Here is a 20,279-nt window from a genome sequence, read left to right as displayed (position 1 = left end):
CCCCAGCGCTCTCCACAAAAAATGATTTTTGCAACAGAGAGAGTCAGGCTAAAAAACACAAATAATTCCCACTTAGATGTAAAAATTTCACAGGTTCCTGGCCTGCTGAAGGCTCTTTCTCTGACCTTTTTTCCTTTCAAAATTCAGCAGTCACGGCCCTTGATGTCTCCTGCAATACGGAGAGACCAGGCAGGGCAGAGGGGTTCAAAATCTGATTTATCTCTGCCATAAGCAGCAGAAATGAAAAGGCTTTTGGAGCATAAATAACAAATACGAGTTGAAGCTGACTTAGAGTGCACTATATAAAAACATCAGGAAGCTGCAAACAGCACCTGACGCGTTGCCTGTGACTGGGCAGGTGCACAAACCTTCATCCCAAAATAATCTGCAGAATACCCTTTAAAACTTCACTCCTTAATCCTAAATCCCATGCATTCCAAGAGAAGCACTTAAAACAAACTAATAGAATGGTGAGGGGGCTTCAGGGAGGTTGGGTCAAACCCCCAAAGAAAATCCAGCGAGTTGGGGCTCAGAAAAAGCTCAGGAGAAGGAGCAGCCTCTCTCTTTTGTTTTTAAGGTCAGGGATGAAAATCCATCACATTTCCAGTGTGAATTCAGGTGGTGTTTTATTTTGTGTTTTCCTTCTGTTTAATTTGTCTTCAAAATTGGAATGGGGCGTTGTGGTATTCCAGTGGTATTCCAGGACAATTTAGTGACGGGGCAGCACCTCCTGAACTTCAGGAGGTCTCATTTTGGAGCAATTTGTGCTCTGGTCTCCCTCAGGAGTCAGGGATTGCTGCCCCTTCCTCACCACTTTCCCCTCCCTCTGTTCCCATGCGACGCCCGAGCCGTGTCCTGGTTCCACGTAGGGATTCCTGATTTTCAGGAGAGTCCCAAAGCTGACCCACTTCTGGCTTCTCTTCCAAACGGGAGATGTGTCAGGCTGGAGAGCGAGGAAGTTCTCCTGATTATACACAACAGCCTTTCCTCTCCTTTGAAGTGAGAAGCACCCGTGGACACCCTTCCAACACAAACAGCGCCACAACGCCGCAGAAGCGCGGCCCTGACGGAGCACTAAACACATTTTAGGAATAAAACCCCCATCCAGTTTTCCTCTGGGTCCTGCAGCGTTTTTAGCTGAGGGTACAGAGGCAGCTGCCTCTCAAATTGTGTTGTTTGGGCCGTCTTCAAATGGAAAACACCCGCAGCTGAGAACGTCGCCTTGTAATGCCAGCGAGGAATAATAATAGGGTAATGCAGGGCAAATTATATCCATTTACTGAAAACATGAGAGATGCTGTAATGTCTAAAAGTATCAGTCATTAAACGTGGTCATTTGGAATATTAAAGGTACCACCTTTTCAGTAAATGGAATTTGCATTATGATTCAGAGCTGACTGTTTAGAAGATTCAAATGAATAGCTGGCAGAGTGCTGGAGAAGCTCATAAAAACAAACCTGTAGTTCAGTTCCTGGCCATGGTAATGAGGCTGGAAATCATAACAGGCAACTGGGGGAGCCTCAAGGTCAAAATCCAGTGGCTGGGACACAACAGGCCCTGATTCTTGGGGATAGGGAGCCGTGTCCCTGCTCCTTTAGCCGCTCACACACCAACCCGGGCTCTCCAGGTGTGCTATCCAGAGCCAGGTGCTGAGGATCCTTTAAGTGGAGGGATTTGGGAACGCTGCGTGCTCTTAGTCAGGCTCCCAGGTTCAACATCCTCACCTGCCCATCTCTGGGGCGGTGACTAATGGATGCTTTTGTTTACTCCCCCGCCAGGGGATTGTTTTCCAAAGGCGGGGATTGTTTGCCTTTGTGCGGGATTTGGGAGCTGCTGTTCTGCGGCATTTGCACAAAGCCTGCAGCAGAAGGTGGCTGCTTCAAAGGGCACTGCTGCCTTTGATACTTGGCTGCAGGAAAATGAACCCCGACTTTGTTTGCCGTGGAATATTTGAGCTGGGATCAGCTCCGTGCCACCGGTGATAATGCGGTGCCAGGGGCGTTGTGCGAGCAGGGACTGAGAGTTCACCTCGGTTCAGGCCACGGTGGAGGCTCCCTGCATCCCTCAGGGGATTTAAAATCCTTCCTTTAAATCCCTGAAGGAGAATCAGGAATGGTTTCGAGTGGTGACCATCAGAATCCCCATTAAAATCCCTCAGCAGGCACAGCTCTGTCCCTTCCGAGGAGGAAATTCCCATTCTCGACACGCTTCATAAATAATTTCAATTTCTTCCGTGGAATGCAGCAAGACAGTCTGTATCAAAGATTGTTTCCTATGTTTTCCTCCTGGTTTTGGGAGGGTCACAGTGAATCCCCCTGATCTGGGGGCTGATTTCCCCTCAGCAATATTTGGCACCAAATATCAGCCGAAGTTTCAGCCTCGTTCCGTGCCCAACATCCGGAGTTTGCCCCGTGCTGCTCAGCCTTGCTTAGAGCTAAAAACCCAAAACATTTGATTTTCTTCACACCCAAAATAGGAGTGAGACTGTCACAGGTCACCCAAAACCCGGAGATGTGGCAGAAAAGCAATTTGGCTTTTTCTTCCTCAACCAGAGAGATTTCCATTGGATTTGGCCGGGATCCAAGGCTCCGATTCCTCAGCCCAGTTGGAGAATGCTGCTGGGCAAACCTGCCCGTCTGGCTCGGGAGTCATTTCGGGAAGAAAAATGTCCTTTTAAATCTCCAGCCAATCTCAGCCTCCCCCCTTGGCCTGATTACCTGCTTAAAACAAAATTATTCTTAATTTTTCGCCCTCCGTTCGCGAACATTCCGAGCTTCCAACTGCTCCTGCTGTGACGTATCCCTGTTTTTTTTAGTGGATAAAGAACCGGTTTAGGTCACTCTGATGAAATGGATCTGATGCAAAAAGCCTGACATTGTAGAAGTTCATTGGCTAAAATGAAAAATAAATAGTTATTTTGGAGAGGGAAAGCTCTGTGGCTTGGGGAACACGACATATTTTCCTCATGGAATCATTAATCCCGGTTCCTATCTTCTTTGGAGGATGTTAAGATTCCAAAAAATCCCAACAAATAAACATGTTTTCCAGATGAAAATGATTATTAATGGGTTATCCTAAGAGTAGCTAATGGAGAAGTGTCTTGGCTTGCTGCAGGAGATCTCAATCTAAACCTGAGAGTTGCAGCTCCAGGAGAGTTTTAAAAACTGCGCCTTGGAAAGGATGGAAAATCAAATCCATGCGGATATTTCCCCAGGATTAGAGGAATTGGAGAAAATTTTGTGGTATTTTTCAACTTCCACAGAGCCAAAGCAGGTGTAGCTTTGTAGAACACGGGAGATTTTACCAAGCACAATTTCTGCCCTCAAGCCTCTTCCCTCTGGATATCATTCCCAGGGGGAAAAAAAAATAATTCACTCTAAGACAAAAATCTCAAAAATACTCAAACTCCAAAAATGACTGGCCAGGATTCCAAATCCAATTATTTTTATTGGTCTTCCCAAGCCAGAATTTTGCTCCTTCTGTGCAGGCTGTGTTATTTGAGCACTTGGTTGAAATGGATTTTATTTTTCTGACTGAAATGCACTCAAAATTATAAAAGTATGTGCAAAACAGAGGATGCTGCCCTTCAGCAGGGTCGTAAAACCAGCATTAAGCAGGCGTCCAGGTTCTGATCCAAGCCTTTGGAATGCTGCAGGGGACGTGGGATCAGACCCTGGAGTCACAACAAGCAGAGTTTGCCAGATGGGATGAAAATAGGAGAAATCTATCAGCAATCAACAGGGAAAAAAAGGGTCAATTGATAGAGTTTAAAATCAAATATTTATTTGGAGTTTGGCTCGATAAGGATGTGGCATTTGAAGGATGCTACAGCCAGTGGAAGGGAATGGGAATTGGAATTTTCTTTGGATATTGGGAAGAAATTCTTCCCCTTGAGGGTGGGGAGGAGCTGGGATGGAATTCCCAGAGCAGCTGTGGCTGCCCCTGGATCCCTGGCAGTGCCCAAGGCCAGGTTGGAGCAGCCTGGCACAGTGGGAGGTGTCCCTGCCCAGGGGACTGGGTGATCTTTATTGTCCCTTCCAATCCCAAACCATTCCATGATTTCGTGACTCAGTGAAAGGAAGGGGCAGTGCCCTGGGCATGTGTGAGAGGCTCTTTGTGCTTCCATGACTCTTCTCCAAGGACTCTTCTCCCTCCACTCTGTTCTGAGTGGTGAATTTCCCCCTGGAAACCAGAGGCCAGGAGTGATCCATTTCTTTGGAAGTGATTTAGGGTGGCTTGGTTGCATCATTAATTTGAGCCAAGATTTCCGTGCGATCCCAGTGAGGCTGAGCAGCAAACCCAGCCCTGCAAGGGGATGGAAACCTTGGCAGGGAAGCAATGGAAGGAGGGAAGGAGAGGAAAAGCCTTTCCCAGTGCCCGAGCTGCCTTGGGCTTGCTCTGAGCAGCTTGGGTTGTGCACATCTCCAGCTGTGGAATTAACCCGTGGATGGTGCTGCTCCTCACAGGGGCTGGACTCCCAAAAACCATCCAGGCTGGCCCTTGGCAGGGATGTGATGGCTGGAGAAGGGAGAGGAAAAGCCTCTCCCGGTGCCCAGGGTTCCTTGGGCACTCTCACTCCGAGCAGCCGGATTTAGGAATCCCTGATTGAGGAATTAACCCCATGGATGATGCTGCACCTCACAGGGGTTGGACTCCCAAAAGCCATCCTGAGGGATGAGGCTGAGCAGCAAACCAAGCCCTCTAAGGGGATAAAAAACTCAGCAGGGATGTGGTGGCAGGAGAAGAGAGGAAAATCCTTTCCCAGTGCCCAGGGTGCCTTGGGCTTGTTTCGAGCAGCCGGATTTATAAATCCCTGATTGAGGAATTAACCCTATGGATGGTGCTGCTCCTCACAGGGGTTGGACTCCCAAAAAACATTTTCTAGGATGAGGCTGAGCAGCAAACTCAGCCCACCAAAGGGATGGAAACCTCAGTGCCAGGAGGAAAGGAGAGGAGAAGCTTTTCCCAGTGCCCAAGGAGCTCCCTCGCTCCGAGCAGCCAGACCTGGGAATCCGCTACTGGAAATGAACCCATGGATGATGCTGCTCCTCACAGGGCTTGGACTCCCAAAATCCACCCCAGGGGACGAGGCTGAGCATGCCTCCAATGGCTCTGCCAGCTCCCAAAAACCCCTCTCTGCCTCGTTACTAAAAATTTCATCGGGGCGAGTAAACTCCCGCTCGGAGCGCGTCAACAGGAGAAAAACAACGGCAGAGGGCTCGGAGAACTTCCTGTCTCCGGGAGCATTCCTGCTGTAAACAGGGGCCATGCCAAGTGCTGAACCACTGCCCTCAGTCCAATAACAATAAATCTATTTTTTGGTTCTGCTCAGCTCCACTTGCACATTTTTGCAGCGGCGAGGATGAGGCAGACGCCACGCTCGGAGCGTTTTCCCAAATTTTTTTTTTCCCCCTTGATAAAAGGGCTTCCCAGAATGTTGTTTAGGGAAAACAAAGTACCTCTCGAGATGAAAAGGTTACATAGTTTCGAGAGATCTGTTTGCCCTGCAGCTTTTCTCTTGTTGGTTTTATATTTGTTTTCAAATTGGTTTTTTATTTTGCTGGGGGTTTTTTTGGTGCCACCCTTCAGAACTCCTGGAGTTGTGGTCAAAATATACTGATTTTTGTGGCTGTGTGTGTCCCCATCTCCCAGCTCCAATTAGAGCAGATATTTTGTCACCAAAATAAAATCCTGCTGGGAGATAAATCAGGCTTAGGGCTGGCCAGAGAACTTGAGCAGGAGTGAGGATGCTGCAAATCAGTGGCTCTCAGTCTCTGTCAGGAGAGTCTTTTCCAGCACAGTCATGTGCATAAACCCTCATCTGGCTGAATCAGTCTCTGTTCCCTTCCAAAAACCCTTTAGCAGCAGGAAAAAAAATAAAAATAGACTTTAATTTTTTTTTTTATTATTATCTTAACACTATGTCTCCATCTTTTTTGCCCCCATCCTGCTCCCCCAATGTTTTTTCCCACCATATTTTTGTCCACAGAGTTTTCCCAGCCTCTCCAAATCATTATTCCATTCATCTCTGGATGATATTTCTGGGAGTCCCCTTGGAGAGCTGCAGCCTCTGGGCACAGGGTGGGAATTCTGTGCAAGCCTTTAGCACCAGGGCAGGTCTGGGGCTCAGGAAAGGATAAAAGGGAGGATCCTAAATTCCTAAATTCCTGTTGCCTTTTCCCACTGAAGGTGTGTGGGGAGGAGGTTCTGGAGAAGGAAGGAGCTGCCTGGAGGGCTCAGTGCCATCAGAGCTCTCCAGCAAGGCGGTGCTTGGAGCTGTGTGTCCACATCAGTTCCCTGAAATTTAGGGAGGAACTGAAGGAAAAGCTTTGGCAGCACCACAAGATTTTCCACAGGCTGGACTTAGTGCACAAAGCCCTGCTCACCTCCAAGGCCACAGGGCTGGAAGTTGGCAGCTTCCAGGTTAGTAATGGCAGCGTTATCCCCCTCCCAGATATCCATCAGTGACCCCGGGGCTCTTCCGAGCTCTGGGATCGATGGGAGCTGCATTAGTGGGATGACAGCACAGAGACTCCTTGCTCCAAGCAAATCAGCTCTGAGGAAACAGCCCCAGGGCAGCTGCTGGGCTCAGAGAGCTCCTGGGGGAATGCTCAGGTTGGGATTGATCTGCTTCAGGTGCAATTCAGGGGTGCCCCCATCCCTCTGCCAGCTCCTGAAAGGTGCCTGTGCTCAGCTGGGGCTGGGCTCTGTCTGCAGCAGCACTGACACAACCAGAGCTCACAGCCTGGAGCTGCACCCAGGGAAATCCAGGCTGGAGAGCAGGGAAAAGGTTTTTCCAGCAAGGGGGAGAAAGTTCTGGCCTGGATGCCCTGGAGGTGGTGGAGTGCCCATCCCTGGGGGTGTTTAACAAAGCCTGGAGGTGGCACTGGGTGCCAGGGCTCAGTTGGGCTGCTGGGGCTGGGCTGGACTCCATGGGCTTGGTGGTCTCTTCCAACCCAGGGATTCTGGGAATTCTGGGAATTCTAGAAATTCTGTGATTCTGTGACTCTGGGAATTCTGTGATTCTGGGAACTCCTCACTGCAGGAGCAGCCCTGGTGGTGGTGGAAGGGTTCTTTGCCTTTCCTGTTCAGACAGGGCGTTATTGCTCTTCCAGAGAATCCACACCTTCCCTGCTCCCTGCAGCTGCAGCCTCTGCCTGCAGCCCTGCCCAGGGTTCGTTCCCAGCTCCTGCCATGGAACCATGGAATGGGGTGGGAAGGAAGGGACCATAATGATCATCTCATTCCAACCCCTCTGTCATGGGCAGGGAGAATTTTCCCTATCCCAGGTTGTTCAGAATAACATCCAGCCTGGCCTTGGGCACTGCCAGGGATCCAGGGATGGAATTCCATCCCAGCCCTGCCCACCCTGCCAGGGAACAATTCCTCATTGCCAAGATCCCACCCAGCCCTGCCCTCTGGCACTGGGAGCCATTCCCTGGCTGCTGTCCCTGCAAAAGGGAGAGGGACTGAGGCAAAATCCAGCTCTCCAAGGGATTTTTCCAAGTTCACAGGACAATGCACCAGGCCATGAGTGGGAGGTGCCAAAACCACAGCGGCCATGGCACCAGGTTTGCCTGGTGTGAGGATTGGGCACAGGATGAGAAAAGGGCTTTGAGGGGAGGAGAAATCACAGGTTCAAAGAGAAAAGCAGCCAGAGAATCCCAGACTGGTTTGGGTTGGGAGGGATTTTAAGGATCACCCAGTGCCACCCCTGCCATGGCAGGGACACCTCCCACTGTGCCAGGCTGCTCCAGCCCCAGTGTCCAACCTGGCCTTGGCACTGCCAGGCTGGCAGGGCACAGAGCAGCCATGGAAAACCGGGAATGAAATCTGAATTTCCAGTCAGACCTTTGGAATAAAACCCAGGATGGGAGCACAGAGCACTCTGAGCATCCCTGGGTTTGCTTGGCAGAGCAATCTGATTTGAGAGGGAACCTGGTCAATGCAGAACAATTAACAAAACCTGACTCTCAAGGCAATCCTGACAAGCTGGGCTGGGTGAGGAAGCTCAGCAAAGCTGGGCTGGGGCTGCAGCTGGACAACACAAAGAGGAGAAATCCAGGGCATCTTTCAGCTGGGGGGCAGCTGGGAATGAGGAGTGCAGGGAGGGAGAGCCAAGGATCCCACCTTGGTCAGCCTGCCCTGGGGAAGGGCTGGGCTTAATGACATGGCCAGGGTCCTGCCAGGGTGAAAAATGGGAATATTGTCATGGATCATGGGATGGGTTGGGCTGGGAGGGACCTTAGGGGTCATCTTGTTCCAGACAGGGACACCCTGCACTGTGCCAGGTGCTCCAGCCCCAGTGTTCAACCTGGCCTTGGGCACTGCCAGGGATCCAGGGACAGCCCCAGCTGCTCTGGGAATTCCATCCCAGCCCCTCATTGCCATCCCAGGGAACAATTCCTTCCTAATTTCCAATAGAAGCCTTCCTGCTCTCAGTTGGGAGCCATTCCCTGTGTGCTGTCCCTGCATCCCCTGGAATTGTCTCTCTCCATTCCAGGTCATGGCCAGCTGCCCCCTCTGAGAGCCTGGGCTGAGGCCTGGGGGTGTTTTCCAGGGGTTTCCCCAGGAATCCCCCTGGGCTGGGGGAAGGGGAGAGCTGAGAGCTCTCATTTGGGATTTAATCCCACTTCAGAGGGACAAATCTGCTCATGAACCTGGGCCTTAACCTCTGCATGCCTCTGTCATCCCTATAAAGTCTGGGGGATAATTTCTACCTCAAAAAGCTGATGAATGGTCTGAAATTAAAGCTGGGCTCAGGACTATCATTAGGCTTAAGGATCCCAAGGCATTTTCAGTGAGGGGGGGGAGAAGCTTTGCAGTGGAGCCGTTTCATCCTGAACTGTCCTTTCCACCTGCTCTTCCTGTTTTTCCCTTTCCCTGGCCTCCTCAGCAGTGACACAGCACTCAGGACAGTTTGTGGGATGCACTTTGTGGAGGTCAGCTCATTTCTGAGCACTCCACAGGCAGCCCAAGCTCTGCCCCAGGTCAGCACTTCATTTAACACAAAAACTATTTCGAGGAAGAAACCCCAAAATTCCCTGATATTTAGTTTACAGCATGGAAGCAAAAATTCAGGTTTTGGGGAGCCCATGCACACAAGCATCAGAAATTTCCATGAGAGCCATTTTTGGAGGAAAAAAATAACTCCAAAAAATCCACTCTCTCCAAATGTGTGTTCAACCATGGAAATCAAGTATCTCTCATTCAATTTGTGGAAATCGAGTATCTCTCATTCAATTTGTGGAAATTGAGTATCTCTCATTCAAGCCTTCAGATATTTTCATATCAATGATTTTTTCTAAGGGCTACACCTGTGCTGCCCCTTGTGCAGGAGCCAGGCTCCCCAAGCCCTTCATTCCTGCTGGGCTGTAATCATTGTCCCCACCCAAATTCAGCAGGATTTTATGCTGGTTCCTGCAGCAGCTCCACTTGGAGGTGTTTGGCTTTTCCATCCATGTTCTTCCTTCCTTCCCCCCTCCCAGCTCCGTGGATTTCATGCTTTAATCCATTTTGGAAACCTGATCTGCAGGCTTGCAGTCTCAGGCAGCATCCCACCCCCAAAATCCAGCTCCAGAGGGTCTCTGGGGTTATTTTTGAGGATAAAAAAAGCCCATTCAGCAGAGGTTGGTGTCACTGGTGCACAGACACATCCCCAGGAGCCACCACAAAGCCCCAGAGCCGGGATTTGCACGGGAGCTCAGGGTGCTGAGACACAAACGAGGCTCCTGGCAGCCAAATTCCTCCCAGAGCTGGAAACCCACTCTGGAACTGGCCACCAGCACCCAGGGCATTCCTGGGGTTGGTGTTTGGGGTTGCCACAGGTGACTCGTGGCTGTGTCAGCTCCTGGGTGTCACCCTTGGGTGGCTTTTGTGTCCCTGAGCCCCTCAGGTGATTTCCCACCTGCAGAGCTGCCCCAGCCCTGGCCCAGCCCTGGAGGAGCTGGAGGAGCTGCAGAGAGCCCAGAGGAGGCTCCAGGATGGGCAGAGGGCTGGAGCAGCTCTGCTGGCAGGAAAGGCTGGCACAGCTGGCATTGCTCACCTGCACAGGAGAAGCTTTGGGCTGAGCTCAGGGTGGCCTTGCAGGGCCTGGAGGAGCCCCAGGAAAGCTGGAGAGAGACAATTCCCAGGGGATGCAGGGACAGCAGCCAGGGAATGGCTCCCAGTGCCAGAGGGCAGGGCTGGCTGGGATCTTGGCAATGAGGAATTGTTCCCTGGCAGGGTGGGCAGGGCTGGGATGGAATTCCATCCCTGGATCCCTGGCAGTGCCCAAGGCCTGGTTGGACACTGGGGCTGGAGCAGCCTGGCACAGTGGGAGGTGTCCCTGCCATGGCAGGGCTGGCATGAGATGATTTTTAAGGTTCCTCCAACCCAAACCATTCTGGGATTCTGTTGCAGGACACTCTGCCTCCAGAGGCCTCCTCTTTTTTATGGCCTCTTATTTCCCACCTCTCCCAGATTCTCAGGTATTTTCCTCCTTCAGCTCCTTCCTGATCCATGGCCACGACCATTTCCTGCCCACACAACTCATCAGCCTCACATTTTCATACTCTGAGCACCAATTGAGCTGTTGTGGCCTCTCTGCTCGAGCACCCTGACAGGAGAGATCACACCGAGGTGCAGAAGCAGCAGCCTGGGAGAGGGAGAGCAGGAATCCAGTTGTAAAACTCCTGTTTTGCATGAAATCCATCAACTTCTCCAAGGAATTCCCATCAGATCCCAGCTGCTGCAGGACAGAAGTGCCATCAGGTGCCACCAGCTGCCCATTGCCAGGCATGCCAGGCTGGCAGGGCAGGGACCAGCAGAGGATGGTGCCACCAGCCCAGCCCAGAGCCCGGGGAAGTGAAACCCCTCAGCAGCACAGAAGTGAAACTGGCTGCTCACCAATTGGCCAATTTGAGTGTAAACATCTCTCACCCCCCAAAAAACCCCACAGACAGGAAAACTGTGGCTGTTGGGGTGAGCTCAGTGCCACCCTTGCAAGGTTTCCCAGCCTCTTGTGCCAGGGGAGTTTCTGAGGGCACCAGGTGAGATGCTGCAGGTGCTGCCTGCTCCAGGGAGGGACAAACAGCAGCACTGGGGCAGAAATGGGGTTGGAAATTGGCACTGGCACCTTTTGGGTGCTGGGTGCTCAGCCCATCCTTTCAGAAATGGGGTTGGAAATTGGCACTGGCACCTTTTGGGTGCTGGGTGCTCAGCCCATCCCTTCCCTGATGGGAATGTTGGTGCCACTGGAGCACAAGAAAAGAGGGGAAAAGCGATTTTAGAACCTTTTTAGATTTTAGAATTCCAGGGGGCAGCCCCAGACTCCTCCAGGGGAGCTGCCCAAGATATTTGTGCTTTTTTGGGTATCCTGAGATCCACCTAGAACTCCTCTGAGGATCCCCCAGAGTCTTTTCATCCCTTGATTCAGGCATCCCAGGGAGCAGCCCCAGCCTCCTGCCCATGCTGATTCTTCTCTTTCCATGGAGTCTGCATCTCCCTGAGACTCCTCCCAAACATTTTTTGGGAATCTTTTCACCTCTCCTCCAAGGAATCGAAATCCCAGGTAGCAGCAAAACTCAGAGCCTGGCTTACCTTGATTGGAACAGCCAGAAAATCGTGGAAATAAACAAATGGAAATAGAACAAACAATTAAAAATGACAACAAACAACGGGAAAATACCAAACAAGCGATGGAAATGACAAACAAAGGGTGAATAACACTGAGAGCAGCAGCAGCTCCCACATCTGCCCGGGTCAATATTTCATGTCTGCAGCTCAGGATGATATTTTTGACTTCTGAAAGAAGCAAATGATCAGGGGAAATCTCCCCAAGAGGGACTTCCCTGATCACCCAGATAAAGTCAGGCTCAATCTGGGTGCCTGCTGAGCCTGGCAATGTCTCTGTCACTTGATTTCAGGATGTCATTTGGGTTGCTCAATGCAATTCCTGCCTTGCCTGAGGTTAAAAGTGCCAGAATGATCGGTGCCTTCTTGGCTGAGCACTGCAGTTTTGATTTCACCCAAAGAACTGAAAGGATTCCACCCCAAAACCTTCTGGGAATGCCACAGCAGCTCTGCTGCTTTCCAGGCCAGAACTGGAATTTTTAGCCAGGAGAAAAATGTGGAGAAAGGGAGGAAAAGAGTGTGGAGGGCATGTCTGGGGTGCTGCAGGGAGCTGGAGAGGAAAGGGAAGGGGGAAAGTCAGGATCAGCCATGTCCCTGCAGGAATGGGCTGCTTTCCCACAAATATTGGGGAGAAAAATCAGGATTTGGGAGCTGGGGAGGAAAAGGAAGAGGAAAATCCAGGACCAGCCATGTCCCTGCTTTTCCACATTTATTGTGGGAAAAAATCAGGATTTGGGAGCTGGGAGGAAAAGGAAGGGGGAAATCCAGGACCAGCCTTGTCCCTGTAGGAATGAGCTGCTTTTCCACATTTATTGTGGAAAATAAATCAGGATTTGGGAGCTGGGGAGGAAATGGAAGGGGGAAATCCAGCACCAGCCTTGTCCCTGCTTTTCCAGCTTTGTTGTGGAAAAAAATCAGGATTTGGGAGCTGGGGAGGAAAGGAAAAGGGAAAAGCCAGGACCAGCCTTGTCCCTGCAGGGATGAGCTGCTTTTCCAGCCCTCTTGCAATAAAAAAATCAGGATTTTGGAGCTGTGGAGGAAAGGAAATGGAAAAGCCATGTCCATGCAGGCATGAGCTACTTTCTCAAAAATATTGTTTAAAAAAATCAGGATTTGGGAGCTGGGGAGGAAAGGAAAAGGGAAAAGCCAGGACCAGCCATGTTCCTGCAGGAATGAGCTGCTTTTCCACCTTTACTGTGAAAAAAAAACCAATTCCAATATTCCTGGGGGTTCCAGTTTGCAGCAGGACCCCTTTGGGCCCTGTAGAAACCCAGAACAAAACATTTATTGATTTGGAGTGCTGGAGATTTCATCTGGGGAAGGAGCTGCTGTGTAAACACAGAGAGAACTTCCTGGAGTGAGAAATGCTCCCAAGGTCAGGTTTATCCTGCTTTGGCACGAGGGAAGGAGGTGTAATTCCCAAATTCCCAGTTTGGCACATGCTGAAAAAAACCCCATAAAATACAAAACCAGCTCCATTCCCCTGTGACTGCTTCACTTCTCTTGGAATCCTGGAATGCTTTGGGTTGGGAAGGACCTTCAGAGCCACCCAGTGCCATGGGCAGGGACATCTGCCACTGTCCCATCTGCCACTGAAATGTTCCCAAGGTCAGGTTTATCCTGCTTTGGCAGGAGGGAAGGAGGTGTAATTCCCAAATTCCCAGTTTGGCACGTGCTGAAACCTGAAAAAAAAACCCATAAAATACAAAACCAGCTCCATTCCCCTGTGACTGCTTCACTTCTCTTGGAATCCTGGAATGCTTTGGGTTGGGAAGGACCTGCAGAGCCACCCAGTGCCATGGGCAGGGACACCTGCCACTGTCCCAGGGTGCTCCAAGCTGGCCTGGGACACTGCCAGGGATGGGACAGCCACAACTTTCAGTGCTTCACTCTCACAGGGAGGGATTCCTTCCCCAAATCCCATCCAGCCCTGCCCTCCTCCATCCTAAACCATTCCTGCCCCTCCATCCCTTGGCCCAAGTCCCTCTCCAGCTGTTTTGGAGCTCCTTCAGGCCCTGGAAAAAGCTCCAAGTTCTCCCTGGTGCTTTTTTTGGGGCCACCATCCTCATTTGGGTGTTTGGACCGTTGGTCTGTGGTGGTGACAATTGACACATTGACAAATCCTCTGGAGCTGAGGTGAATAACAGCTTTAGTTCATATTTAAATCCAGTGGCATCTGTGGTGCTGCTGGTAAACAAATCATGGGGGGTTTTTTTGGTGCCTCTTGCTCCAGCTGCAGTTTTGTTGGGTTTGGTTTTGGTTTTTTTTTTTTTCTTTCTGATGAAACAGCACCAGATCAAACATCAGAGGCCAAGTTTTATTCTGTGCCAAACCATCACTGGTGGCTGGAGAAAAAAAGCCACCACCTGAGCACAGAATTTTGCTTGATGCAGGCTTTGAACACCTGCAAAAAAAAAAAAAACCAAAAAAAAAACCTTTCACTCCCAGGATGAGCAGCTGTAAATTCAAGTGATTTCAGCCCTTCTCAAATGATTGATCCCATTTGGAGGGCTCAGAGATAAGAACCAGCAAAAAATCAGCCCCAGAGTCTGGGAGGTGACATTTGTGGAATATGTGGATGGCATCCTGGAGATGCTTCAGTGCAGGAGAGCTCCTGGCTTGGCACAGAGCCAGGGAGGTGCTGGGAGGAGCCAGAAAAAAGGGGGGAAATGATCATTTAGTGTGGTTTAATACTGGTACAAAGGGGTTAAAAGGCAGAAAATGGATAAAAAACCTCCGAAATAAAATCATCCTGTTTCTTCCCAGAACCTGGAATTCTCTCCTTAATAGAACAGAAATGTCTGTAATGTCATTTGAGCTGCATTTGGGCCTGACATTTCATAGTTTTCCACCTATGTCTTCTGTCCTTGTCAGCACAGACACTCTTGGCTGCTTTCCTTCTTTTTTTTTCCCTCTTCCTTTTCTTTAATAATTCACTGTAATGATTTTTTAAAAAGAAAAAGAAAAAACAACCAAACCAAATGCAATGGCACAAAGGTTTATCAGAACAAAGCCCAAAAGTAAAAGGCAGTGATGGCACCAACCTCATCTCTTTGCCTTTTTTCTCCCTCCTCCACAGCCAAATTTCTAAAAGTTTCACTCCATTTTTTTCTGTTCCCACTGGGATGACCCTTTCTCCATGGATTCAGTGGCTTTTTCAAAGGATCACAATGAAGCAAATAAAAATTAAAAATAGAGAGGTCCAAGGAGAGGGATCTAGGACCTGGACAGGATCTTCCTCCTTTCCAAAATATAATTCCCTGTACCACTAAATGCAACACCCAGACCACTAAAACTGAGAGAGAATTTAAAAATAGATTTTATTTACTGGACTAATCTGCAGTATCTCTGCAGGTTAGAGATTAATTAGAGATTAATTAGAGATTAATTAGAGATTCTGTCTCTTTTCCCAACACTTCTCACTCCCTTTTCCCTCTGCCCATGCAGCCACTTTTGTTGGAAGTGTCCCTCCCCCCGCAGCCCCAGCTGATGGTGACAGCACTCAGGGATGACTCAGGCAGGACACAGGAGCTTCATGTGACACTGGTGTCACCCAGGATTGGTGTCCTCCCCCGTGGTTCCTCCCAGACATTCCCAGGGCAGCAGCTCATGAGCCTCTTGCTCCCTCTAGAGCTCTGCAGGGAGGTCCTGGAGACCACTGGGATCCTGCTGGAGGGGGATGGACCTGGAATGGGGCTCCAAATTCCTGGATTTCCAGGGTACAGGCAGAGGCTTTGATCTTGGATGGTTGGTCATGGAATCATGGAACAGCCTGGGCTGAAGGGACAATATCAGAGAATCCCCAAATCCCTGAGGCTGGCAGAGCCCTCCCAGCCCAGGCAGTGCCAGCTGTGCCCCATGGCCACCTTGTGCCCAGCCCAGAGCACTCAGTGCCACCTCCAGGTGCTCCTTGGGCACCTCCAGATGCCCAGCTGGGGTGATCCATGCTCCTGGCCACATCCACCTGCAGCTCCTGCTGGCCAGGCCTGGGGGAGGTGGATGCTGGAGACCACCCTGGGCACAAGAGCCTGGCACAAACACCCAGGGATGGTTTCCCTCTCTTGAGATGGGTGAGTCTGACAAAGCCTGGAGGTGGCACTGGGTGCCAGGGTTTAGTTGTGAGGGTATGGGTTGGACTTGATGATCTTGAAGGTCTCTTCCAGCCCAGTGACTCTGTGAGTTCTGGGAAATGTCTCCTTCCCTTTCCATGGAATCCCTGGGGCTGGCAAAGCCCTCCCAGCCCAGGCAGTGCCAGCTGTGCCCCATGGCCACCCTGTGCCCAGCCCAGAGCACTCAGTGCCACCTCCAGGGGACACCTGCAGGGATGGGCACTGCAGAGCTCCCTGGGCAGCCCCTGCCAAGGCCTGAGTCCCCTTTCCATGGGGGAATTCCTGCTGCTGGCCAAGCTGAGCCTGCCCTGGCCCAGCCTGAGGCCGTTCCCTCTTGAGCTTTGTGCTTTCTTCTCCTCTGAAGTTCTCTCAGTTTTGCCCAGTCTCGAGGGACCTCCTGAGCAACCCTATAAATGTGGGGACAGCTCAGAATCCATCTGAGGTGCTGCAGTGCCCATCCCTGCAGGTGTCCCCTGGAGGTGGCACTGAGTGCTCTGGGCTGGGCACAGGGTGGCCATGGGGCACAGCTGGCACTGCCTGGGCTGGGAGGGCTCTGCCAGCCCCAGGGATCCTGGGATTCTGTGACTTCAGCTGCCAAATCCGTGACACTTGAAGGCACTTTTGAAGTCCAGTCTCTACCAACCCCCCCAAGAGAGTGTCCAGGTGACATTTCCAACCTCAGCCTTGTGTTCCAGCCAGGACTGCTCCTGTTCCCACTGCTTTTTCTGGAAGGGCTCTGACCTCACACCTCACAAACATTCCCAAGAGGTTTTTCCTGCCCTGGTCAGGAGGGAAGAGCTGATGGGAGCAGTGAATCCTGGGCTGTGCCCTCACACCTTTGAGACCTTGGGAAGGGTCTGTGGGAAGGGTTTCCAAAGGCAAACCCTGTCCCACCTCTGGAGAATTCCATCCTTGTGCTCATCAGGTGCCTGGATCAGGAGCCACCAGGGATAGTTCTAGAGACAAACGGGGTCTGAAGTGGCTCTTGCACCCCAAAACCCCTTTCATCCTCATCAAAGTGTCCCAGGATGATCCCAGAACGATTGGCTTCCATCCTCACGGCCCTGAGCTGATTTCTGGGTGGTTTTCTATCAATTTATGGGAATGCTGAACCCAGACACTCTCAGATTTTGATGTTAGCTCACGGTGCTGGTTTGCTGTCGCTGCTGTGACGCTTTCAGTGTGACTTTTGGAGGCACCCAAACAAGGCTGGAGTTTCAGGATGGCTTTTGGGGGTTTTTGGTCCCTTTTTCCAGTCACCAGCGAGGCCAGGTGCTCTGTGCCTGACTCAGTTTTGGGCAGCCTGTCTGTGCAGACACCCTGGGTGTATCACACAAGTGCTGTTGGAATTAAAATCTGTATCATACCCCATAAAACCCAGGAGATGTTTATGGCCCTGCTGTCATCCCAAACCAGGAACACCCACAAACCCCACATTGAACTCCCAATCCCTCCAACCCAACCCTCGTTAACCGACCCCACAAACAATGAATAATTCAGAAGCATTAAAACCACTTAATGAGGCTGGATGGGAAGGGGACAGAAGGAGCAGGGAATTAAAGGCAGGTGGAATTGTTGGGGAGCAGCAGTGACCCAGGTTTGTGCTTCTGGGGGCTGTGGTTAACCAGGATGTGGTTCATGAGCACAGGGAGTGACACAAGTGTCCTCCTGCTCTGCCAGCCCATGGCACAGCCCCACACCGGCTCGGTCGAGCCTGTTCTGGGAAAAAAAAACCTTTAAAAAAACCAAAATCAGCTCCATCTTCTCCTTTACTCTGGGCTTGTAGAGTGGAATGATGGCCACATTTGGCTCCATTGATGTTGGGGTTTTTCCTGCATTTATTTTCTATACAGAAACCTCACCAGAGCCTTCTAAAGAAATTAATTCCATTTTCTAGCAGAGAACTTGACAAAAAGAAAACAAATCCAAATTGGCAGCAAGGTGGAAATGCTGCAGACTAGTCCAGTTAATAAAGTATATTTTTAAATTCTCTCTTTGTTTCAGGTGTTGTATTTAGTGATACAGGGAATTATATTTTGGGAAGCAGGAAAATCCCTGTCCAGGCCATTCAGCTGAGTGCTGGACTGGATGATCCTTGTGGATTTCTTCCTCTTTTTCTTTATTCTGGTTTTAGAGACTGGAATTATGGCCACATCTTACTGCATTTCACCGTTGTTGTTGGGGCTCTCCTGCATTTATTTTCTATCTAGAAACTTCTCCAGAACCTTCTGATGAAATAAACTGATGATGTGTTCTTGCAGAGCAGCAGGTGTCAGACCCTAAACTAGAAACAGATGGAAATACTGCAGACTAGTCCAGTAAATAAAGCATATTTTCAAATTCTCTCTCTGTTTTTGTGGTCTAGGTGTTGCATTTAGAGATACAGGGAATTATATTTTGGAAAGGAGGAAGATCCCTGTCCATTTTACATTTCTATTTAATATTCTGTTGTAATTTCTGTTGAAGTTTGGCCTTATTTATAGAGCAATTTCTACTTAATTTTTACATTTTTATTGAAATTTCTGTTGAAATTTGGCCTTATTTATAGAGCAATTTCTATTTAATTTTTACATTTCTTTTGAAATTTCTATTGAAATTTGGCCATATTTATAAAGCTATTTGTGTTTCATTTTTAGCCTTATTGATAGAGCAACTTCTATTTAATTTTTATATTTCTGTTGAGAATTCTGTTGAAATTTGGCCTTATTTATAGAACTATTTCTATTTAATTTTTTCCATTTCTGTTGAGAATTCTATTGAAATTTGGCCATATTTATAGAGCTATTTCTATTTCATTTTTACATTTCTATTTAAATAATCTATTTAACATTCCATTTACCTTTCTATGGAAATTTCTATTGAAATATCTATTGAAATACAGCCTTTTTAATAGAGCTATTTCTATTTCATTTTACATTTCTATTGAAATTTGGCCTTATTTATAGAGCTATTTCTATTTCATTTTTTACATTTCTATTGGAATTTTTATTAAAATTTAGCCATATTTATAAAGCTATTTCTATCTCATTTTACATTTCTATTGGAATTTCTATTAAAATTTGGCCATATTTATAGAGCTATTTCGATTTCATTTTTACATTTCTATTTAATATCCTATTTAACATTCTATTTACCTTTCTATTGAAATTTCTATGGAAATTTAGCCTTTTAATAGAGCTATTTCTATTTCATTTTACATTTCTATTGGAATTTCTGTTGAAATTTGGCCATATTTATAGAGCTTTTTCCATTTCATTTTTTACATTTGTATTGGAATTTCTATTGAAATTTGGCCTTACTTATAGAGTATTTCTATTTCATTTTTACATTTCTATTGGAATTTCTGTTGAAATTTGGCCTTATTTATAGAGCTATTTTGATTTAACTTTTACATTTCTGTTTAATATCCTATTTAACATTCTATTTACCTTTCTATTGAAATTTCTATGGAAATGTCTATTGAATGTCTATTGAAATTTAGCCTTATTTATAGAGCTATTTCCATTTCATTTTTTACATTTCTATTAGAATTTCTATTGAAATTTGGCCATATTTATAGAGCTATTTCTATTTCATTTTTACATTTCTATTGGAATTTCTATTGAAATTTGGCCATATTTATAGAGCTATTTCTATTTCATTTTTTTACATTTCTGTTGAAATCTGTCCTATTTATAGACCTAACTGAAGCAAACACTAAAATTGTGTGGAAGGGAAGAAACTCCTCCCTGGGGCTGGACCCAGGAGGTGAAATGAGGGTGAGGGAGGAAGAATCTCCATTTCCTCTCAGCAGTTCCAGGTTCCCCTCTGGGGTTGGTGTCCCCGGAGCCTGTGGCTGATCCCAGAGATCCCTGCCAGCCCTGGTCCCTGCACTGGGAGAGCCACGCTGCAGCTGCTGCCAGGCAATGCTCTACTGCTGCCAGGGCCAGCAGCATCAGCTCAGCTCTTCTCAAAGGTGCAGAATGGCATTTCTGCTCTTTCCCAAATGCCAGGAGTAAGTGCAGGGGTAGTGCTGAGTTTTATCTTCTGTTTTGGGATGAAATGTGTGAGAGGGAATTTCTTGCTGGACTCAGCTGTTGATCAGTTCTGGTCTCTGTCACAGCCTCACAAACCCTGAGCTCTGCAGCACTTCACTGCAACACACTAAAAATGGAGCCCCAGCTCTCTCTGCAAGGCCTTTGGAGGATGAACTGTCCAATTCAGGAATGACACCTCAATTATTTTCACTTTTAACCCAACACCCAACCAGCCGTGCCCTCAGTGGGGACTTTTTTATCCAATGGCACAAAACCACCCAAACCCATGGAGAAGGAGGAGAAGGAGAAGGAAGGAGAAGGAGAAGGAGAAGGAGAAGGAGAAGGAGAAGGAGAAGGAGAAGGAGAAGGAGAAGGAGAAGGAGAAGGAGAAGGAGAAGGAGAAGGAGAAGGAGAAGGAGAGGAGAAGGAGAAGGAGAAGGAGAAGGAGAAGGAGCAGCCTCCACCCTGACACCCCCACCTTGCTCTCTCTCTCTGACTGCATTCTAAACCCTCCAACTCTGAGTTTCCCACCCTGGGATAT

General features: G+C 48.8%; 1 protein-coding gene across 3 annotated transcripts in view; it reads left to right on the top strand.

Moving 5' to 3' along the window:
* The window catches only part of LOC103815716 (runt-related transcription factor 1), an 89,682-nt gene extending 69,639 nt beyond the window's left edge, over positions 1-20,043 (top strand). Inside the window, exon 5 of one of the 3 annotated variants that reach the window (XM_050978459.1) lies at positions 19,825-20,043. In XM_050978459.1, the coding sequence (XP_050834416.1) occupies positions 19,825-19,931 (107 nt within the window). In that variant the 3' untranslated portion in view covers positions 19,932-20,043. Of the gene's footprint in view, positions 1-1,000; positions 2,527-2,552; positions 2,951-19,824 lie in introns of those variants that run through there. The other 2 variants (XM_050978420.1, XM_050978510.1) reach the window with 2 other exon arrangements.
* Positions 20,044-20,279: the final 236 nt, after the last annotated feature.

This window comes from Serinus canaria, chromosome 1 (genome assembly GCF_022539315.1).
Source record: "Serinus canaria isolate serCan28SL12 chromosome 1, serCan2020, whole genome shotgun sequence".
In the NCBI taxonomy this organism is placed as follows: Eukaryota; Metazoa; Chordata; class Aves; order Passeriformes; family Fringillidae; genus Serinus; species Serinus canaria.
This window is presented reverse-complemented; position numbering and strand designations above follow the sequence as displayed.